We start from the raw sequence: 21464 nt of genomic DNA, 5'->3' as shown, positions 1-21464 counted from the left end.
CAGCCACACTCAGAACAAGTGGATCACGGCCGTTATCCACCGCGCTGCAGTCCCCTTTGCTTAACCTTTCCCATCTCAGGCCTGGGCTGTCAGGGAGATGGGAAATCATTGCGGTGCTTGAACCAGACCCCCTCTCCCTATGTCAACAAGGCTGTGTTGGAGGTCTGTGCTGGCAGCAGAGGGTGTGGAGGAATAAGGCCTGCTATTAATACTGGAGATGGCCTGGACACAATGGCAGGGATTGATCCTCACCAGCCACTGTAGAGGGGTATCAATCCACAGCCTCGTCCCTTGGGTTCAAACAGCAGGTTTGTGTGTGTGTGTGTGTGTGTGCGCGCTTGTGTCGGCAGACAGAGCTGGGACTGACGCAGGTAGGCAGGGAGATATACAGAGAGACAGGCAGACAAAGAGACAGACAGGGAGATAGAGAGACAGACAGGCAGTCAGAGAGACAGGCAGTCAGAGAGACAGGCAGTCAGAGAGACAGAGGGAGATAGAGAGACAGACAGGCAGTCAGAGAGACAGACAGGGAGTCAGAGAGACAGGCAGGGAGAGAGCAGACCGCACAATCCTTCCTGCTTATCTCCATCACCCTTTGTTCTGTTGTCAGCTTCTTATTAATGTCCGACTGCCTCAGCACATCCACACAATGGTCTCACACACACACACACACACACACACACACACACACACACACACACACACACACACACAGAGTCCTCTTTAAATTAAACATGCTCCTACATCAACACTGACCCTTGGCCAGGGAGAGCTTTGGGTGAAGGCAGACGTTGTGACAGTGAGCTAGGGCAGAACGATTCCAGTCCGTTCCCAGTTGAACAAATACTGACGCACATCTTCATGTTTGGGAAATAACCTGAATGAACTCCAACACAAGCAGAGAGGTCAGATACTCATGTTCGAATACATTTTATTCATATAATACAGGAGTGTTACACATTTTTTAAAGTATTTTCTGATTGCCTCAACTAAATCTCTACTAGCTATATTTACATCCTACTGTGTTAAACTGTAGACAATCTAAATTACATCACCCTACTGCAAACTCTACTGCACTACAATCTATGCAATCTACCATATCGCCAAACCTCTACTGCTATACATTTGAGAGTATCGCTATCCTATCATCCTATCACTTAATGTACTGTAAACTCTACTAATATAGTCTATCCTATAATCTATCCTATAATCTCTCACAACTACCGCTTGACGCTAATCTAGGGATTAGCGTGTGATGCCTGGTGGTACGTTCTCAGGGCGCTGCGAGATCAGCGTGTTTGGATTAGCTGTTCTCATCGCTAGCGCGGACGTCAGGCTTCCTCCCGCTAACGCGCATAATGATGTCTGGTGTGAAGGTGTGATCCCGATCATCGTTTGCTGGGATTCCCGCTGCCAAGGGTTTGCTGCTGATTGGCTGGCTGGATCCACCAATCAGCTGGCTCTGCCGGCCCTGGCCGCGCGCCAAGCAGGGAAAGGATGAGATGCGCCTGGTTGAGGCGCAGTGAATTAATTAATAGTGATTTAATATTGAATAGTGAATTAATTAATGATGATTTTGCTTACGTCAGTGTTAATCATGGCAATCTGGTGAGGGTATATTTGTGTATATCGGATGGTCTGATTGCGGCTAAATAGTGATCGATATACGGGATAGCGGAGTTCTGCTATACAAGGGTAGTGTGAATAATGATTTAGTCTGTTGCTGGTGGGACAGACTTATATTGGGATGTCTTTAAGTCACTGTAGGGCTAAGCATTTAGACCAGGGTTCTCCAATCCTGGTCTTCGAAGGCCACTGTCCTGCATGTTTTATATGTTTCCCTTCTCCAGCACACCTAATTCAAATGAATGGTTATTACCCGGCTTCCACAGAGCTCGATAACAACCCATTCAGTTGAAACAGGTGTGCTGGAGCAGTGAAACATCTAAAACATGCAGGACAGGGCCCTCGAGGACCAGGGTTGGAGAACCCTGGTTTAAAGGGTAACATATTGAGGAGTGGCTAATTTCAGGGTTGGCTCCAAGTCAATGACCCTTCCCCCAAAAAAGAAATGCTGTGCCCCGCATTATTCTAGCTATAGCCTAAGTGGTTCTATAAGAGAACTATATTCAAAATACCCCCTTGTGGAAACCAAACGCCCACCCATCTGATTGGTTCTTGAGCCAAGCCTGGTGTGTGTGGGAGTCAGTTGGCTGAGCGGTGAGGGAGTCGGGCTAGTAATCTGAAGGTTGCCAGTTCGATTCCCGGCCGTGTCAATTGACGTTGTGTCCTTGGGCAAGGCACTTCACCCTAGTTGCTTCGGGGGAATGTCCCTGTACTTACTGTAAGTCGCTCTGGATAAGAGCGTCTGCTAAATGACTAAATGTAATGTAATGTAATGTGTGTGTCCCGTGTTGACTGTGTGAGGAATCTCTGTGTCAGTCACAGAGGACCCTTCATTTGTTTCCCTGGTCCATCATGATTGGCAGATAATTGGTTCTGGTCCCCGTGTGTCAGGCAGTAAGCTTTTGTGATTGGTGGGTTGATTCTGTTTGTGTGTGAGAGACGTTCGGTGATCCGTGTGTCTCTCCGGCTCGTTCCGATTGGTGCTCTGGTCGTTTGGGTGCACATCAGGGTTGCTAGGTGGTTGAGGTCATCGGCAGAGCTATTTGTCTTCCCTGTACACCTGGCATCACCGTGGAGACAAAAGGGTTGTCCATACTTCAGGCGGAGGAGAGAAATTGCTCCCTGTCAGAGTGGATGGACACATCTGGAGAGCAGAGGGTCGGAGGGAGGAGATACAGGGAGGCAGGGGGAGTTATATGAAGGCAGGGGGAGAGAGCAGAGGGAAAGAGAGAGTGTTTAAGGAGTAACGGAGTGAGACAGAAAGATCAACAGAAAAGAGAGGCATAACAATGAGGAATTGGAGAAGATAAAGGCAGAGTGTGTGTGTGTGTATGTGTGTGTGCGTGCGTGTGTCACGCAGGCCTGCATTCTGTTAACCTGCTACTCTAGTCTGTCCTTTGCTGAGTTATCACAGCTAAAATACATTGTTCAGACTTTTGCATGTCTGCAGACCAGAGAGGCAGCGATCTGGGTCTGCAGACCAGAGAGGTAGAGATCTGGGTCTGCAGACCAGAGAGGTAGAGATCTGGGTCTGCAGACCAGAGAGGCAGCGATCTGGGTCTGCAGACCAGAGAGGTAGAGATCTGGGTCTGCAGACCAGAGAGGTAGAGATCTGGGTCTGCAGACCAGAGAGGCAGAGATCTGGGTCTGCAGACCAGAGAGGTAGAGATCTGGGTCTGCAGACCAGAGAGGCAGCGATCTGGGTCTGCAGACCAGAGAGGTAGAGATCTGGCTCTGCAGACCAGAGAGGTAGAGATCTGGCTCGGGCCCTGAGCTGGCACCTGGACGTGTCACCCAGATGGACGCTGACCAGACGCTTGTTGTCGTGCTGGTTTAACTTTCAATACAGACCTGAGTTGTCTCCGGGGCTGAGTCAGTGGGAGGTTTGTCTTGGGTAAAAGGGGCGGCATAGACGGGCAGATTCAAAACAAACACTCCCAGAGCGGTTGTTTGTTTGTATTTATTTGTGGCATTCTGCAGGTGAAGGGAGATATTTCAGTAGTATATTGCTGTGAGATAATGTGGGCGAAAGGCATCTTTGAAAAAGCTGATGAACATCTATATAGCGTTGTCCTCCATTCTCCTCTCCTCGTCTAAAAAAAACGCTCTCTCGCTCTCTCTCTTGCTCTCTCTCTCTGCCTCTTCTGTTGAAAAGCTGTGTGTACTTGTGTGCTGTTGCACAATGGGGTGAGGGCTGTCGTGATACACAGTTGTCACCCCACGCACACTTAATGGAGAAAAGAACAGGATGATGGAAAAAGCGATGAAAAGGCGTCTTTCGTTCGCTCTCTCTCATGAGCGCTCAAACACACTCACACACACACACACACTCACACCCACACACCCACACACTTGAAGGAGTAAATCACTTGATTGTGCATAGCTCCTTTTGTCTCTGCATTAAAACCCTGCTAGCTGTTTTCTCTCTCTCTCGCTCCCTCTGTACCCTGGCCACTCCTATGCTGCCACTTTAAGAGTCCTAATCTCTTTGCCCCCTACCTCCTAGATCCCAACATATCAGCCTCCTACCTCCTAGATCCCAACATCTCAGCCTCCTACCTCCTAGATCCTAACCTCCTTCCTTCCTGCTAGCTCCCTCCCTTCAGCCTCCTACCTCCTAGATCCCAACATCTCAGCCTCCTACCTCCTAGATCCTAACCTCCTTCCTTCCTGCTAGCTCCCTCCCTTCAGCCTCCTACCTCCTAGATCCCAACATCTCAGCCTCCTACCTCCTAGATCCCTCAGCTATCTCTGCTCCTCGAGCAGCAGTCACTCAGAGCAGCAGTCCCTCAGAGCAGCAGTCAGTCAGAGCAGCAGTCAGTCAGAGCAGCAGTCCCTCAGAGCAGCAGTCAGTCAGAGCAGCAGTCCCTCAGAGCAGCAGTCAGTCAGAGCAGCAGTCAGTCAGAGCAGCAGTCAGTCAGAGCAGCAGTCAGTCAGAGCAGCAGTCCCTCAGAGCAGCAGTCAGTCAGAGCAGCAGTCAGTCAGAGCAGCAGTCAGTCAGAGCAGCAGTCCCTCAGAGCAGCAGTCAGTCTGAGCAGCCAGTCACTCAGAGCAGCAGTCAGTCAGAGCAGCAGTCAGTCAGAGCAGCTGGCTCGTGGGATGATGATAATGATGATGGTGAATGTTGAAGATGATGGGTAAATATTGGAACGATGAAGTTGAATGATGATGGTGGTTAATGATGAAGGTGAATGGTGGTGATGATGATGATGCCAGTGCCCAGGTACCCCTGGCATGTTCTCCCTGCAACCTAAAGTCCCGCCTTGCATTACTAAATCCTCTCTGTCCATCCCCCCTCCCTCTTTCCTTTCCTCCATATTCCCTCTCTCCCTCTATCTCTCTATATATATCTCCCTCCCTCTCAATCTGCCCCTCCCTCTCTCTCCCTCCCTCTCTCTCCCTCCCTCTCTCTCTCTCTTTCTCTCTCTCTCTCTCTCTCTCTCTCTCTGTCTCTCTCTCTCTCTCTCTCTCCCTCCTTCTCCCTCAGTCAGTCATGTAAATTAGCTCTTGCTGTCAGTCACAGCCCATCTGACTCTTCACCGATTCAATGCTGGTTGTTCTACTGAAATCTGCTGATTTTATTGTACTAGTTTACAGGCTTGCAGTCCAGTCTCTTTCTCACCAATCCAAACTGTGTACCAATAAGCCAAGAGGACACTCTCATAGTACATCTTACACTAGCTCCCCTGCCTTCTGCCCTCACTAGCTAGCTGCCTGTGTAGCTAGCATGTTGTTATCCTTGCTCCAGACTCACACATCCACACTGTTTTTTTTTTAGATGCTTTTATTTTCTCTGTAGCCTTGTAAATGATTGATGGTAAACATTTTAGCGTTGCAGGGCGAGAGAGGAGAGAGAGGAGGGGAGAGAGAGGGGGGGAGAGAGAGGGAGGGAGGGAGGGAGGGAGGGAGGGAGGGAGGGAGGGAGGGAGGGAGGGAGGAGGGAGGGAGGGAGGGAGGGAGGGAGGGAGGGAGGGAGGGAGGGAGGGAGGGAGGAGAGAGAGAGAGAGAGAGAGAGAGGAGAGAGAGAGAGAGAGAGAGAGAGAGAGAGAGAGAGAGAGAGAGAGAGAGAGAGAGAGAGAGAGAGAGAGAGAGAGAGAGAGAGAGAGAGAGAGAGAGAGAGAGAGAGAGAGAGAGAGAGAGAGAGAGAGAGAGAGAGAGAGAGAGAGAGAGAGAGAGAGAGAGAGAGAGAGAGAGAGAGAGAGAGAGAGAGAGAGAGAGAGAGAGAGAGAGAGCGCATCCCAGTAATGGTTTGTCTTTAAGGGAAGGCAGGAGAAGCCTGTTACTGGAAGTTGCTAGCAGATTGTCCTGACAGAGCCCAACATCTCTGCCGAGGTCTGCAAGCTGGAGGGCTCTGACTCGGAGCCCTGCTCTGTCTCTTTGGAGCCCAGATGCTTGTTCTCCTGAAGCACGCCTGAAGCTGCTCTAACTGTCTTTTATCAGACAAAATATCAGCACTCCAGTTGCTGAGGTCTTCCCTGTAGCCCTGGTGGAAGTTTTTTTATTTGTATTTTTTGGGTGGGGATGATGGTTGTCTAGTGTGATGAAGAGACAACTCACAGATTGTGCTGTATGTCATCCTGAAGGTTGTTTGTATGACACCAAGCTTGTGTGCCTACGTGGATTATCTTGCTGGAAGATGTTAGATGTGCTTCACTGCTGTTAGGATGCTTATCTTCAGAGACAGCAGCTTTGATTCATTTCCTGCTACCACCCTGTCTTCCTCTAATCCCTGTTCCCTGTCTGTCTGTCCATGTGTCTGTCTGTTTGTCTCTGTCTGTCGGTCTGTCTGTGTCTGTCTCTGTCCCCTCACACACACTCTCTCTGCCTCTCACTTTCTCTCTCTCTCTCTCTGCCTCCCCTCCTCTGTTTCTGTCTCTCCATCTTATCTTCTCTCCAGCACCTGCCACCTGTTCCTTCTCTCACATCCCCCATGTGGTGTTCATACACATCAAGCTGTAATCCCCCCTTCCCCTTCCTTCCTCTTCTGTCAGACCTGACGGACTGACTCCCAGTTCCCCTCCCTTCCCTCAGCAGCTGGGAATGTTCTGAGGGTGTGCCGCGTCGGTGCAGACAATAACGAGTTGTCTTATCAAATGAGCTGTACACAAAGTTGAGATCTTGACTCCCGCTGCCTGCCAACTTCCTAGAAGCACCAAGGCAGCTTGGATGTATTTATATCCGGTGTAGCTGATTAGACTGGAAAGGAATGCTATTCTCTCTGTCCTTCTATGGTCAGACGTCACGTAAAAAGGTTCTTTTGAAGCGCTCATTTTTAAAGCCTTATGTTGGAGGTCGTTGTTTTTATTTTATTTTTATTTTTTACTTTTATTGTGAAGGTAGTAACCGTCACTGCTCATACCATCAGCGTTCATACGTGTGTGTGTGTGCGTTGAAATACTTCCTCCATTCTCCCGTAGTTCTGCCCCGTACTCTGCCATATCTTGGAGGATGAGTCGGCCATATTGTCTAGATGAGTCTGCTGTGTTTGATCGCCACCAGGCATCTGGAGGGAGATGCTCCTGTGTTCATGTTTAGCTTTTCTCTCTGCCAGGAGAAAGGGTAAACACCAACACACACACACACACACAGCTCGCACACACACACAGCACACACATACACACACAAATACTAGGCAGCTGTACTAATATGGAGGCAGTCTTAAGAAGGCCTGTCAGACTAATTGGTCTGGTATACTGGTCTGTCACAACAAGATGTGGATGGGAAAACGAAACAGCAGAAGAAAAATCCTTCTGGCTCAAACATGCAAACTCACCAATATGCCACCCCCACACACGCACATACTGTACACAAAAGCGCACACACACACACTCCTACAGCAGGTAAATACAGTATTTCAGAGTTGTTAGTGTTGTTTAGGAAGTTTAGCTTCCTCGGGAGGGGAGTGCTGATTCCTGGAATACTTCAGTAGGGGAAAGGGAGCGTGGCATAGAGAAAATTACAGCCAATATGTACTAAAGCCAATGCACTAATGGGATTTGAAAAGCTTTGTGTGTGTGTGTGCGCGCGAGTGTGTGTGTGTGTTTGTGCAAAAGTGGAACCAGATTAATATAAGAGTTGAGTTCCTCTGTAGTGTGTGTGTGTGCTGGTGCAGTATCCTGATGTGTGTGTGTGGTGCTTCCACTGCTCAGAGTGGTGTGTTACAGTAGCTGTGTGAAACAATCCTCAAAGCGCCAGCAGGGCTGCCCTGAATTAGCCAGCCATCAGCGAGACATCTCCAGAAGGAAATCAGACCTCTGGGAGCCACTACTGAACTGAGATAGGTTTTACTGCCTCACTACCGTGAGGAAAAACTAGAATTTTAGCTGAAACACTGTTCTATTGAAACACTAATCGATAACAACAAGGGAGTTGAGAGATTTAAGAAAAAGATCGATATATATATGCTTTAAAACAAAGGTACAATAGGAGGGTTGAAACAGTCAGAGCAGGGGTAGGTGAGTTAGAACAGGGGTAGGTGAGTTAGAACAGGGGTAGCTGAGTTAGAACAGGGGTAGCTGAGTTAGAACAGGGGTAGGTAGGTTACGAAACTGTTGACTTGGATTAATTGTACTGACTGTGCCGTCAACACTACCATACGCTTTCATTTGTGTTTTTCATTTGCTACATGCTGTAATAATGTGTGGAGATGTGATTACATTTACATTTAGTCATTTAGCAGACGCTCTTATCCAGAGCGACTTACAGTAAGTACAGGGACATTCCCCCGAGGCAAGTAGGGTGAAGTGCCTTGCCCAAGGACACAACGTCAGTTGGCATGACCGGGAATCGAACTGGCAACCTTCGGATTACTAGCCCAATTCCCTCACCGCTCAGCCACCTGACTCCAAATATGAATATAATATGATAGAGTAGGGAGCTAGTATGCATATAGTATTTTGGAGTAGGGAGCTAGTATGCGTTTAGTATTTTGGAGTAGGGAGCCAGTATGAGTATAATATGATAGAGTAGGGAGCTAGTATGCATATAGTATTTTGGAGTAGGGAGCTAGTATGAGTATTAGTATGGTGGAGTAGGGAGCTAGTATGAGTATTAGTATGGTGGAGTAAGGAGCTAGTATGAGTATTAGTATGGTAGAGTAAGGAGCTAGTATGAGTATTAGTATGGTGGAGTAGGGAGCTAGTATGAGTATTAGTATGGTGGAGTAGGGAGCTAGTATGAGTATTAGTATGGTGGAGTAGGGAGCTAGCAGGAGCTCACACGAGAACATATTGTTGTGCAGAATGTTTGAAGTCATTAGATTGCCTTTTGAAGTATGGTCTGTTTGTTTGTTAAGATGCAGTTGTGCTTTTCCGAGTTAGTCCTCCTCGTTCGGAGCCCCTGATTAATGAGGTGTGTGGAGAAGCAGATCTCCTAGACGGCTCGTTCATGAAGAGGCCCCGGAGGCTGTCATTCCACTCATGGTTGTGATTATGTTGTGATTATGTTGTGATTATGTTTCCATGACACACTGCCCTGGTGATATGTTGACTGGGTTTGCATTTATATTATCCACGTTTTCATTTCTGTGTTGTTTCACCCCACACACACATACACCTTATTATTTTCTGCTTTTCTCCCTGACAAACTCTCTCCATCTCCACCTCTAAACCACTCCCCCCTTTCCCACTCCCCATTCCTCTCTAGGTGAGAGAGAAACTCAGTAATGAGTACGATTTCTTCCGCTTCCTCTGCCATGTGTCTCCCAGAGAGACAGCCTTGCTGTTAAACAGCTGGAGTGTTGATCTCAGGCTCATCGATAAGCGCCCAGTCACTCACGGTTCCCTCGTGTCCTCAGAGGCCTTTAGGCCTCTTCTGGGGCACTCAGGGCATCTGTTTACTCGTGGCCACGACGGGTCAACTGGGAGATGCAGAGCTAGCTGATCAGGTTCAGTACACTGGTGTCTAAGAGTGATTGATACTATGGTTACTTAAGAGTGCAGGAGGAGAGGAGAGGAAGAAATATGTTGTGTTAGTGAAGCTGTAGCAGTCATTTTATACCCTGATCCCCCATGCACACACACACACACACACACAGACTTCCTGACATCCACATAATTATGGCTCACAAGCCCCAGATTCTAGTTCTCTCGACAGACAATCTGGCATTGCCTGATTTAACAATGACCCATGACAGCGAATTAAACCTGGACCATACAAGCCTTTTCACACACACACACGCACACAAATTCACACTGGGAATTGCTTCTTATGCTGCTTTGTGCTATGGTGGTTTATCATTGACTTTCTTGGAGTACTCCCCTGGTAATAATAAATAATACTCTGATACGGTTTGACAACACACGCAGAGACCCAGAAATGTGAGGGAATAGATCAAAAGCGAGCACGTAAGTAGCCCGCTGCAAACCTAATTTTCAGAGCAGTGCTCTTCTGCTGGCAGTAGATTGTCTTTTCGTGAGATGTTGAACACAGTGGTGGGTGTTTTCAGCTTATAACCACACAAGAGACTCTGTACATATACAGGTGATGATGATGATCATTATGGCGGGGATGGGAATGGTAAGTGTGTGTGTATCCGGCCACAGATTCATGCTGTTAGATATCAATGACCAAGCAGACGTTGTTCTAGACAGTCCAAGTTGAAGGATTTATTAAGACATCAATCGAGAGGGTGAGCGTAAGGGACAGAGGGACAGTGCGAGCAGGGGAGGGAGGGGAGGGGGGTGTTGAGGAGGATAGAAAAACAAAATTGACCTTTTAGATTGTCCCATCCATCCATACAGTGAGTCTTTGTTCAACACAGTCCGTATCCAAAAGGTCACATCTATTGCCGTAGATGTGCAGCATACTAGATGTGCAGCATACAAAGTTCTAATTCAAGGGCTCCAGCTCATATCCAACATGGCCGACACGTCAACAACAAACACCGCCCTGTGTCCATCCTGAAACAACACTGCACCCCCCCCCCCCCCCCCACTCCCCCCTGAATTAGATGAGAGATCAATCTGGCACAAAAGTCCAAATTCATCCTCCATCTCGTCAGCGCTTCACACGATTACCCAAAAGGCTTTTATTCCGTTCACTAACGTTTCAGACGTTCGATCAAAGTATGTCCACCCAGCGGTGGGTCCAGGTGGGGGGGCCCCCCAGCTCACGCTCTCTCCCTGGTCTATTTATACCCGCTAAGAGCTTCCTCCCATTGTGTCAGCCCTGCTTCTCCGCGCCGTTCCTCCAGGCTTCCGGGGTCTGCTGTCTCTGTGCAGGCGCTACCGCCGCCAAGCTCGCTAGCTGGGAAAACGGGGGGTTTCAAAGTTGCATGAGCTGAAGGCTTGCCGCTCTTCAGACAAGAATGTTGATGTGTGAGTGTGTGTGTGTGTGCGCGGTGATGGTGGTGGTCAGCCTGGTCCAGGCCAAGCTAGGTTGTAGCAGTACCGTAGCTGTACTGTTACAGTAATTATAGCAGTTCTTTAGCATTAGCTGTATCAGTAGCTTTAGCAAGAGCGGGAGCAGTACTGTATCTGTGATGTAGCTGTACTGTGACAGTAGCTACATCAGTACTGTAGCTGTAGCAGTCTCTATAGCAGTGCTGTGCTGTAACTGTACTGTAGCTGTAGCAGTCATTATAGCAGTGCTGTGCTATAGCTGTACTGTAAATGTAGCAGTCTCTATAGCAGTGCTGTGCTGTAGCTGTACTGTAGCTGTAGCAGTCTCTATAGCAGTGCTGTGCTGTAGCTGTACTGTAAATGTAGCAGTCATTATAGCAGTGCTGTGCTGTAGCTGTACTGTAAATGTAGCAGTCATTATAGCAGTGCTGTGCTGTAGCTGTACTGTAGCTGTAGCAGTCATTATAGCAGTGCTGTGCTGTAGCTGTACTGTAACATTAGATGTATCAGTAGCTGTACTGTACCTGTGTGTGTGTGTGTGTACTGTATATCTGTCTAAAGGGTCATGCTGTGCAGAAAGGAGCTCTGTGCTGTGAGTCTGGTTGTTTAGAGGCTGTTTTCCCCCGTTGACCTGATCGCACCAACCTTCTCCTGCATACCTCCAGGGTCCTGTATCGCCTGACCTAGGAGTATCCTCATCTCTCGCTCCTTGTCTCTCTCCTCCCAGTCTCTCCTCCCTTCCCTCCATCTCTCTGTGCTGCTTTGAGGCTCAGTAACTCAGCGACCTCCCCAGCAGGCAGTGAGGAGGAGTGGGTGAGGTCGGGGGGGGGGGGGGAGGAGGTGGGTGAGGAGGAGTAGGAGGAGTACGAGGAGGTGATGGCTGTTGGGTGCTATGGCACGATGGGTGTGTCTGAGAACACTGAGATGATGGAGTCTGTGTCCCCTCGCTGCGATTGGAGGAGCTTGGGGGGCTCCGCCCTAAGCCGGCCATTCTGCTCTCTGATTGGCTCCAGAAAGACCACATGCTTGTTGTTACTGACCTTGCAGCCCGGCCCCTCTGTGGTGGCGGGCGGGGTGGGGGTGAGGATGGAGGACTGTGCGCTGGCCTCGTTGCCGGGGCTGGGGGTGTTGGCGGCCGGGGCGGGGGTCTTGCGGCAGCAGCAGCGACAGGGGGTCAGGTAGAGGTACATGAGCACCAGCACCAGGCTCACCACGCAGCCCAGCAGGGTGGTGAAGCCCGTGTTGAAGGGCTCCGCCTCCTGCCCCCGCAGCGCCACCGTCACATTCACCTCCCACGTCTCGTTGCGCTGGCGGCCCCGGTCCTGCACCATGCACAGGTACACGCCCGAGTCCTCAGCCCTCACCGACAGGATCTCCAGGGAGCCGTTGGCAAACACGCGCAGCGAGCCGTTGTCGTTGCCCGGCGCCGCCACGTACGCCTGCTGGGGCAGCACCCACAGGTAGTGGAGGTCGCGACCTCTCAGCCGGGTCACGCAGTCCAGGAGGAGGGCGTCTCCCACGTACCCCTGCAGGCTGCTCTCCGCCGCCCCCTGCTGCTCGGCGGGGGCAGGCTGCAGAGTTCCCGAAGGAGCCCCCGTGCTCCAGGAAGCGAACCGAGGCGCGCCGGTCCCCATACAGCCGGCAGGTGTGCTCCCTGCGGAAGTCTTTCACCGAGCCGAAGTCTTGTTGCTCCCAGTGGCGGAACAGGCCGTACATGGAGCAGTCGCAGGTCAGCGTGTTGTTGTGGAGGTAGAGGGCGCTCTGGAGGGTGGCAGGCAGGGCGGAGATCTCATCCAGGGGCAGCTGGAGAAGCTGATTGGAGGACAGGTCCAGGGTGGACAGGTAGGGGTGGGTGTCCTTCTGGATGGACGAGAAGGGGAACTCAGTGAGAAAGTTGTGGCTGAGATAGAGCTGTCTGAGCATACCCAGACCAGCCAACGCCAGACTCTCCACCTTGACAATGTGGTTGTTGAAAAGCAGGAGCTCCTGTAACCCTGGCAACTCCAGGAACCAGTGCCGATCCAGCAGATCCAGCTGATTGGACGAGAGGTCCAGGTGCCGGAGACCCAGGCTGGCGTTCTGGAAGGTTCTTGGCTCTAGCCTGCTGAGGCGGTTGTGAGCCAGGCGGAGGGTGTGGAGGCGGGGCAGGGAGGAGAAGGCACCGGGCACCAAGGCGACCAGCAGGTTGTGGTTGAGGTCCAGGGTGGCGGTGGAGGGAGGCAGCGGGGAGGGGAGGAGCTTCAGACCAGCCGCGCTGCAGCTCAAGATGTCCGAGGCGCACACGCAGGGAGACGGACAACTGGCCTCGGCCAATCGCAGCAGGGGGAGGAACAGGAAGTAGCCTATCGACACCAGAGGCGCAGGCATGCCACCGGCACGGGCCATGGCGCCGAGAGGAGGACTGTGGGCAGGGGATGTGCAGCCAGATCTCCACAGGGTTGCGTGAGGTTGTAAAGCGTTGGTGATTAGATCCTTCAGTCAACACGGGGAGAGAAGAGAGATCTGATTCAACTCCATCAGTCAGAGCTCGGAAGACAGTGACTTCCTCAGGAGTTCAGTTTCTCTAAAGCTGGATGGTGTCACTGTGGAGATTCCTCTCTTGGGTTTACAGCTGAGAACTGACGCTGGCAGGACGACTTACTCTGCTGCAAGCCACGGCCATACTGGAGGAGGAGGGGAGGGGGGGGGGGGAGGAGGGGAGGGGAGAAGATGGAGAGCAGGAGGAAGACAGGGGAGAGGGATGAAGATAGAAAGAGGGATGGAAGGGAGAGTGGGAGAGGGAAAGTGGAAGCAGAGGGCGAAGGAGAGAGAGAGGAAGGGAAGTAAAAGGCAATTAGCAAATGGAACGCATATGGAATGCGGTTCAAGTTCAGTCTGTAAACGTCTCTGTGTTTCAGTGAAGAGAACACCATCCCCTTCCATCTCAACCTGTACACAAGGATTTTTACAGTAGATTGCATCACCACAAACAACCTTGGCTTCAAAATCTGGTCTCTCACCTCCACGGAGTCCATAAACGCCACGGTAACGTCCCGTTCTGTCCGACCGGTTGCTAGGACTGCGACTCACGTGGAGGAGAAGCCGTGATAATAAATAAAATAAAATCTAACAACTCACCTTTAAAATATTATAGAGATATTTTTAAGTAGGCGCAAACATTCAGCTCCTCTGGTTGTGTGTTTAGTTGTTCCAAGTTAAATAGAGCATGGTGTTTTCAATCATCTGTTCAACAAACGCTGTTTGGTCCGTCCTGACTGGATGGCTGGCTGACAGTTCCCAGATGGAACGTGTCTTTGTCCAGGGTCCCCTCTTCACTCTTCTCAGGGCCCTATCTGCTTCAAACACGGGATGGCTTTAAGAGAAGTCAGCATTCTGTCCACTTGGCTTAACACAATCACGCAGTCAATTTCACGAGCGTTTAAGATTTCCCATCCATTCTCGTTCATACACAAGCAGCTCCTTCTCTCTCTCTGACTCCCTCTCTCTCTCTCTCTCTCTCTCTTTCTTTCTCTCTCACTCCCTCTTTTTTCTCTCACTCCCTCTTTCTCACTCCTTCTCAATCAATACACCATCCCTCCTCTCCTTCCTAGCGTGGACAAGAGTGTTTGTAGAAGCGAGCGGTGTAGAAGAGTGTAATCCCATGCAGGTGGTTTCAGCTCCAGGTTAGCCTCCCCGTCTCAGAAAGACGCTCCCGCCAGGGTCCTCCCACCTCTGACCACAGTCCACCAATCAGACAGAAGTTTCTGCTCCTCTCGTTTCCCTCCTCTCTTCCCTGCTGCAAACAGCTGGAGATAGGTGTGTGTGTGTGTGTGTGGAAGCTGTTGCTTCTCTCTCCTCCGTGGCTCCCGTCAGACAGGCTACGTTGTGGCTCAGAGCAAGCTTCTGGGGTTTTCCTCGGAACAGCGCGACACAGCAGTCACTACACCCTGCTGCTCCTTATATACTTCTCTCCCTCTCTCTCTCTCTCTCCCTCTCTTTTTCTCCTGCGTTCTTTCGTGTTGTCTTCCTCTCCCTCTCAGCGGTGCTTCATCTTCCTCTCTCTCTCAGCGGTGTGTGTCGTCTCTCTCCTCCCCTGCTCTTCACTTTATGGCGTTACTGCCTCCTCCATCGTCTGCCCTCCCCCCCGCCTCTATTTCCCTCCCTCACGCTCTCTTTTCCTCTCTCCCTCCTTATTCCCCTGTATCTCTCAGCCTCTCTCTCTCTCGCTCTCTCGCTCGGTGTCTTTTCCTCTCTTTCTCTCCCTCTCTCCCTCTTTTTCTGTGTTCAGTGTAAACAAGCAGCATGCTTTTCCAGAGGAGGAGCCTAGTGAGGGGGGGGGGGGATTCTACTAATCTATGATTGGCGCTAGGTTCAGAGGAATATAAAAAGGAAATCTCCTCTCCTTCACTATGCTGTTTTCAGTGACGTACATGCTGTCGATTCATGTTATGTCCGTGGTATTTTAAATTAAAATAGCATTTGGAAAATTAATGTGTTTTTAGAATTTGAAACCTCTCCTTCTCCTCTACCCTCCCCTCTTCTCGCGTTCCTAATTATTTGCTCTTATTGATAAATTGCATTTGCATTGGGAATCCTTTGTGTGTTTTAGCCGGGTTTGCTCCGTAAACATCCAGTGTGGTTCTGGCCCAAAGGTTTCCACTGGTGTGTGGTCATGCACTTCCCTGCACTAATGCAGCTGGCCAGGTTCTCTGAGTACATACGCAACCGCAATCTCTCCTCTTTCCCTACCCATTCTGTCTGTTTCTCTCTCTCTCTTTTCTTTCTATTTCTCTCTCTTTTCTTTCTATCTCTCTTTTCTCTCTGATGTGTTTCAATGGGCATCACACCATTAGCGGTTATCTGGTTGACTCTCCCCATTAGCAGTGATTGGACAGTATAGTATTATCCTGCACAGGTCCCATTTAAAAGCCATGTAAACAAATGTACCCAGGTTGTAACCGTACTTATGTTCCTACGCATGTTTCTGTAGTGTTTGTGTGCATGTGTGTGTGTGTGTTTATACTAGGAGCTGTCTCTGCCTCTTGGTTGTCGTGGCCCTTACAGCCTGGTCTGCTGTCAGTGTGTTAACACAGCCAGGAGCCGCAGTCGACTTACACACACACACACACACACATACACACGTACACACACACACGTACACACACAAACACATACACACACACACGTACACACACCAACACATACACACACGTACACGTACATACACACACGTACACACACACACACGTACACACACACCCCAAACACATACACACACACGTACGTACCACTCTCAATCTCTGTTTTTCTGTGTCTCTTCTGCACAGAGATGGACATGTACCCATACGTTCAACACATCCCCAAAAAATACACGCCCACATACACACTAAAGGAAAGACACACACGCACCACACACACACAAACACACACACACACCAGTTGGACAATCCTCTCTAGCCCTTGTGTGTCGCAGTGGCAGGCTATCATTAGAGTCTCCAGTGACTGGCCAGAGGTGTGTGTGTGTATGTGTGTGTGTGTTTGTGTGCCTGTGTGAACACGTCTGGTCTACTGGCCTGAAAACACAGTGGTGGTTTAATGCTATTCTTCCAGACTGCATTGTGTCAGCTGTGAAGGACACTGCAGTCCATCATTGTAGAGATGGAACAGAATGAAGTCTGAAGGGCTGTTGTTGAAACATACATTGTGTGTGTGTGCGCACATGGGTAACATTCTGAGACTGAGAAGATTGATCAGAGGACAACAAAGGCAGACAGACAGACAGACTGAGACAGACAGACAGGTAGACACAGACTGACAGGTATAGACAGACAGGCAGACAGAGATAGAAAGACAGACATGTACAGACAGACAGGAAGGTACAGACTGACAGACAGACAGAGATAGTAGTTTTTTCTATTTCTCAGTGTCTCTGATGTGTCTAAACTGCCTCCTCCTCCTTCAAAACAATATAATTTCAACCTTTCAAAAAAAAAAAATCTCGAAAATATATTTTGGGTATTTTTCGAAACATTTTACAAACAACACAACACCAAAATCCTCTCATTTTTCTTCAAAACCTTTTTGAAAACTTTTTTCCCGCAAATATTATTTAAACCTTTCTATTCACACAACACGGCACAAAAAAGTTTCACGTTTTTACACAGATTTTTTTTTAATATTAACAAAGTATTTGTACTTTGTCACTTCCCATCTATTTTAACTAAGCAGCTAGCTAGCACTAGTTAGATATTCTGCTTTTTACATCAGGCTGTGATCTGCCTCTAGGTGCCTTGCTTCAGCTCTGCGTTGCCAGAGTAGAAATCAAAGCTTGATCAGAATGGAGGCAGCAGCGGTTGCTGCTTTTGGTGTCTGAAGCCCTTACTCTCAATTTATGCTCCTAATCTTTGTTTTATTCTCTGAATTTCTCTCTCTCCTGTTCTCCCTCTCTCTCTTTCTCTCTCTCTCTCTCTCGCTCCTTTTCTCACTCTTTCTCTCTTCTCTCTCTCCTTTCCCTCCCCTTTGGGTTCTCTGATGAGGAGACAATACTACTGACAGGAACAGCATATTCCTCTAAGATCGTCGTCGTGGTGACATTTCCAATCCTGACTGCATCATCCCATTCTCCCACTCTCTCCCCCTCCCTCCCTCCCTCCCTCCCTCCCTCCCTCCCTCCCTCCCTCCCTCCCTCCCTCCCTCCCTCCCTCCCTCCCTCCCTCCCTCCCTCCCTCCCTCCCTCCCTCCCTCCCTCCCTCCCTCCCTCCCTCCCTCCCTCCCTCCCTCCCTCCCTCCCTCCCTCTCCTCTCTCTCTCTCTCTCTCTCTCTCCACGCACAATAGGAGCTGCTCAGCCTAACCCTAACCCTCCCTGCCTCCCTCTCTCGCTCTCTATCTCTCCCTCTCTCTCTCTCTATCTCTCTATCTCTCCCTCTCTCTCTCTCGCTCTCCCTCTCCACGCACAATAAGAGCTGCTCAGCCCTGTCCCTCCCCTCTCCTTTGTCATGTTATGATGGGCATAATTAAGAGCGTCGCCTTTCGTTTTACATCAATTTGTTTTACCTCAGCCTCTTTAATCGCCATGTCTCCGGGCATGGGTGGCTGTACAGGTCAGCTGGTTCGCAGAAGGCACACACACAAACACACGCACACACACACACACACACACACACACACACACAGATGAGTGTTTTTCCTCTGACCCTTTGATTACTGCAGGCTGCTCTTTTGTAAATGACATGATAATGAGCAGATGGGAGTAGAGACAAGTGCTGGGAGGAGGGAGAGGATAAGAACAGAGGGAAGGAGGGTTGGAGGAGAGGAATCGATTTGGGTCCCCTTCCTCCACCCCTGTCCATTATCTCCAGCTCTGCTCTCTTAATCAACTCTTTATTTCATCCCTCCATCTCCTCATTCAGAGTGTGTGTGAATGCCTGGGTGAGAGAGAGAGTGTGTGTGTGTGTGTGTGTGAGAAAGTGTGATCTTTGAGGAGAGTGTGTGATATAGTGTGAACATTGGAGTGTGTGTGTGTGAGAACTGGGTTTGGTGTCGAACTGTCTGTCTCGCTCCCACTCTCAGCTGCTTCTGCCCATTGGTCTTTGTGTGTGTGTGTGTGTGTGTGTGTGTGTGTGTGTGTGGCAGCGTGAGTCACAGTCAGCTGCTCTGTGGCTGGAGGTGATGTCTGAATCTACGAATAGACATCTGGTCACACACACACACACACTGATAACCTGGGGTGTGTAGGTGGTAGTTGAGTTTTTCTCTATATTTATCAACACATTCAAAATGTTTTTCACTGACTGGATTCAGAGATCAGTTCGAAATAGAGTCTGTTATGTGTTCATGTTTACGCTTGAGTGTGTGTTTACCTGTTGGTCTGGCTGGCTTGCTGGCTATCTGTTTCCAAATCTTGCATCATCAAGGCCTGTGCTGGGACAGCTCGGTTGAACCCGTTAGTGTGTGTGTGTGTGTGTGTGTGTGTGTGTGTGAGAGTGAACCTGTTTGTGTGTGAGTCAGAGAGACAGAGAGACAGAGAATGTGTTATTTTGTTGCAGTGTGAAGTTGAGTGTTGTTAGAGGCCCTGGAATGAAAGATTGATGTGAGGTTGGTTGGCTGGAGAGATGGGATCAAGAAGTAAAGAACAGAGGAGTGGAGGGGAGATGAGGGGGGGAGGGGAGATGAGGGGAGATGAGGAGGGGAAGGGAGATGAGGAGGGGAGGGGAGATGAGGAGGGGGAGGGGAGATGAGGAGGGGAAGGGAGATGAGGGGGGGGAGGGGAGATGAGGAGGGGGAGGGGAGATGAGGAGGGGAAGGGAGATGAGGAGGGGAAGGGAGATTAGGAGGGGAAGGGAGGTGAGGAGTGGAGGGGAGATGAGGAGGGGAGGGGAGATGAGGAGGGGAAGGGAGGTGTAGTTCCATTGATTGCAGTGTTGTTGATTGAATATTGCACCCCCCAACTCAAGTCAAGACCTCAGGAAATCAATCTCCACTGCCTGGCTTTCAGGAAGCCCCAGGCTCAGGTGCTGTTGGTGGGTTATGCCGCAGTGTGTTTGTGTGTCTTCAGGCTGGGGGGATACAGGTTTCGTTTTTTTGTCTGAGGACCCAGATTTCCTTACAGACCACAGAAATCCTTTATCAACCAACCCAAAACCAGTGGTTTAACGCGTAAAAAGTGTTTCCTAGAATATGTACTACACACGGTATGAAAACTATGAAACACTTTATGAATCGGCAGGTGGGGAAGTGTGGGTGCTTCAGCAGCCGAGAGCCGGCTGGAAGATTCAGGCAGGGGTGGCTGAGTGGTTAGGGAATAGGGCTAGTAATCTTAAGGTTGCCAGTTCGATTCTCGGCCGTGCAAAAATTACGTTGTGTCCTTGGGCAAGGCACTTCACCCTACTTGCCTCGGAGGAATGTCCCTGTACTTACTGTAAGTCGCTCTGGATAAGGGCGTCTGCTAAATGTAAATGTAAGATGAGAGACGATGAGGGGTTTAATTTGTGTGTTTCAGGGTGTCTCGAGCGGCTGCAGTGCTCCTGTCTGACCCCTGCTTCCAGCTCCACTCCATCCAGCACCTGCTGGGGGAGGGAGAGGGCTCAGGGTCCGCGGCCCCACCGCCCCCCCCCAGGCCCCCATCCTCACGGCCGGACCGGCCGCACCCAACGCTGCCGCCGCTGCTGACCGCAAACACTTCTCCCTGCACGCATGTGAGTACCAGCTGCCTGTCTGTCTCTGTCTGTCTGTCACTACCTGTCTGTCTCTGTCTGTCTGTCTTTACCTGTCTGTCTCTGTCTGTCTGTCTTTACCTGTCTGTCATTACCTGTCTGTCTCTGTCTGTCTGTCTTTACCTGTCTGTCTCTGTCTGTCTGTCTTTACCTGTCTGTCTCTGTCTGTCTATACCTGTCTGTCTCTGTCTGTCTGTCTATACCTGTCTGTCACTACCTGTCTGTACCTGTCTGTCACTACCTGTCTGTCTCTGTCTGTCTATACCTGTCTGTCTCTGTCTGTCTGTCTTTACCTGTCTGTCTCTGTCTGTCTGTCTATACCTGTCTGTCACTACCTGTCTGTACCTGTCTGTCACTACCTGTCTGTACCTGTCTGTCACTACCTGTCTGTCTCTGTCTGTCTTTACCTGTCTGTCTGTCTGTCACTACCTGTCTGTCTCTGTCTGTCTCTGTCTGTCTGTCTCTGTCTGTCTGTTTGTCCCTGTCTGTCTGTCTTTACCTGCCAGTCTCTACCTGTTTGTCTGTACTTGTCTGCCGGTCTGATTGTGAGTCTATCTCTGATATATGTTGAACCTGTGAACATTGATCCATGCTTTCCACCTCCGAGCCCGTGCTGGCCGCCCAGGTCTGTGATAGCGTGAGTGTTGTTGTAGGTGAGGGTGTTATGTTCTAGCACAGAGTGCTGTCAGACACCTGGACACCTGCCCTCTGTGGTCTAGACAGAACTACAAACCAGGACACCTGCCTTCTAATCTACTTTACTGTACTGTCCTATACTCTCCTCCGATCTGCTCTACTCAAATCTGCTTTACTCTACTGTCCTCTACTCTCCTCCGATCTGCTCTACTCAAATCTACTTTACTTTTCTGTCCTCTGCCCTGCTCTGCTCAGCTTGTTTACCTAGTGCTGTAGGAAACCTTAAATCCCTTTTGAATAATTTACACGGTGTGTAGCCCCCTCAACACACACGCACACACACGTAGACACCTACACAGTGAAAGCACCTAGAGCCATCCAGAATGCGGTGGGAGTGCACCAGCGCTACTCAGACAAGCAGCTGTTTTCTGACTGTAAAGCTGTCCTAGACAACGTTTTCTGTCTCTGTCGTGACTGTGTGTCTCACTGTGTGGGTGTGTGTGTGTGTGTGTGTGCGTCTCACTGTGTGTGTATGTGTGTGTGTAGGGGCCAGTGGAGCAGATAACATGGTTAAAGCAGCCAGGAAGTTTGCTACAGTAGCAACGCCAGGCTAGTCGCCCGCTGGTCTGGGGGGTGGGGACTGCTCAAGTAGGTTACAGCTGGTGTTGA

At 50.0% G+C, this 21464-nt stretch overlaps 2 protein-coding genes across 2 annotated transcripts in view; one reads left to right on the top strand and one right to left on the bottom strand.

Annotated features, from left to right (window-relative positions):
* Positions 1-11857: 11857 nt before the first annotated feature.
* amigo3 (adhesion molecule with Ig-like domain 3) lies at positions 11858-14834 on the bottom strand. The gene is given in 3 exon segments (XM_067244031.1): positions 11858-12535; positions 12537-13630; positions 13967-14834. Coding segments are annotated over 2 exon segments (1494 nt in total). The 5' UTR covers positions 13353-13630; positions 13967-14834.
* Positions 14835-19978: 5144 nt separating this feature from the next.
* Positions 19979-21464, top strand: part of LOC136944869 (E3 ubiquitin-protein ligase RNF123-like) — a 16106-nt gene continuing 14620 nt past the window's right edge. The window contains exon 1 of the mRNA XM_067238796.1: positions 19979-20141. The gene's annotated coding sequence lies outside the window, so the exon portion shown is untranslated. The remainder of the gene's footprint in view (positions 20142-21464) is intronic.

This window comes from Osmerus mordax, chromosome 1, assembly GCF_038355195.1.
Source record: "Osmerus mordax isolate fOsmMor3 chromosome 1, fOsmMor3.pri, whole genome shotgun sequence".
Lineage (NCBI taxonomy): Eukaryota > Metazoa > Chordata > Actinopteri > Osmeriformes > Osmeridae > Osmerus > Osmerus mordax.
The sequence above is the reverse complement of the archived record's forward strand: the minus strand, read 5'-3'. Positions and strand labels throughout refer to the sequence as shown.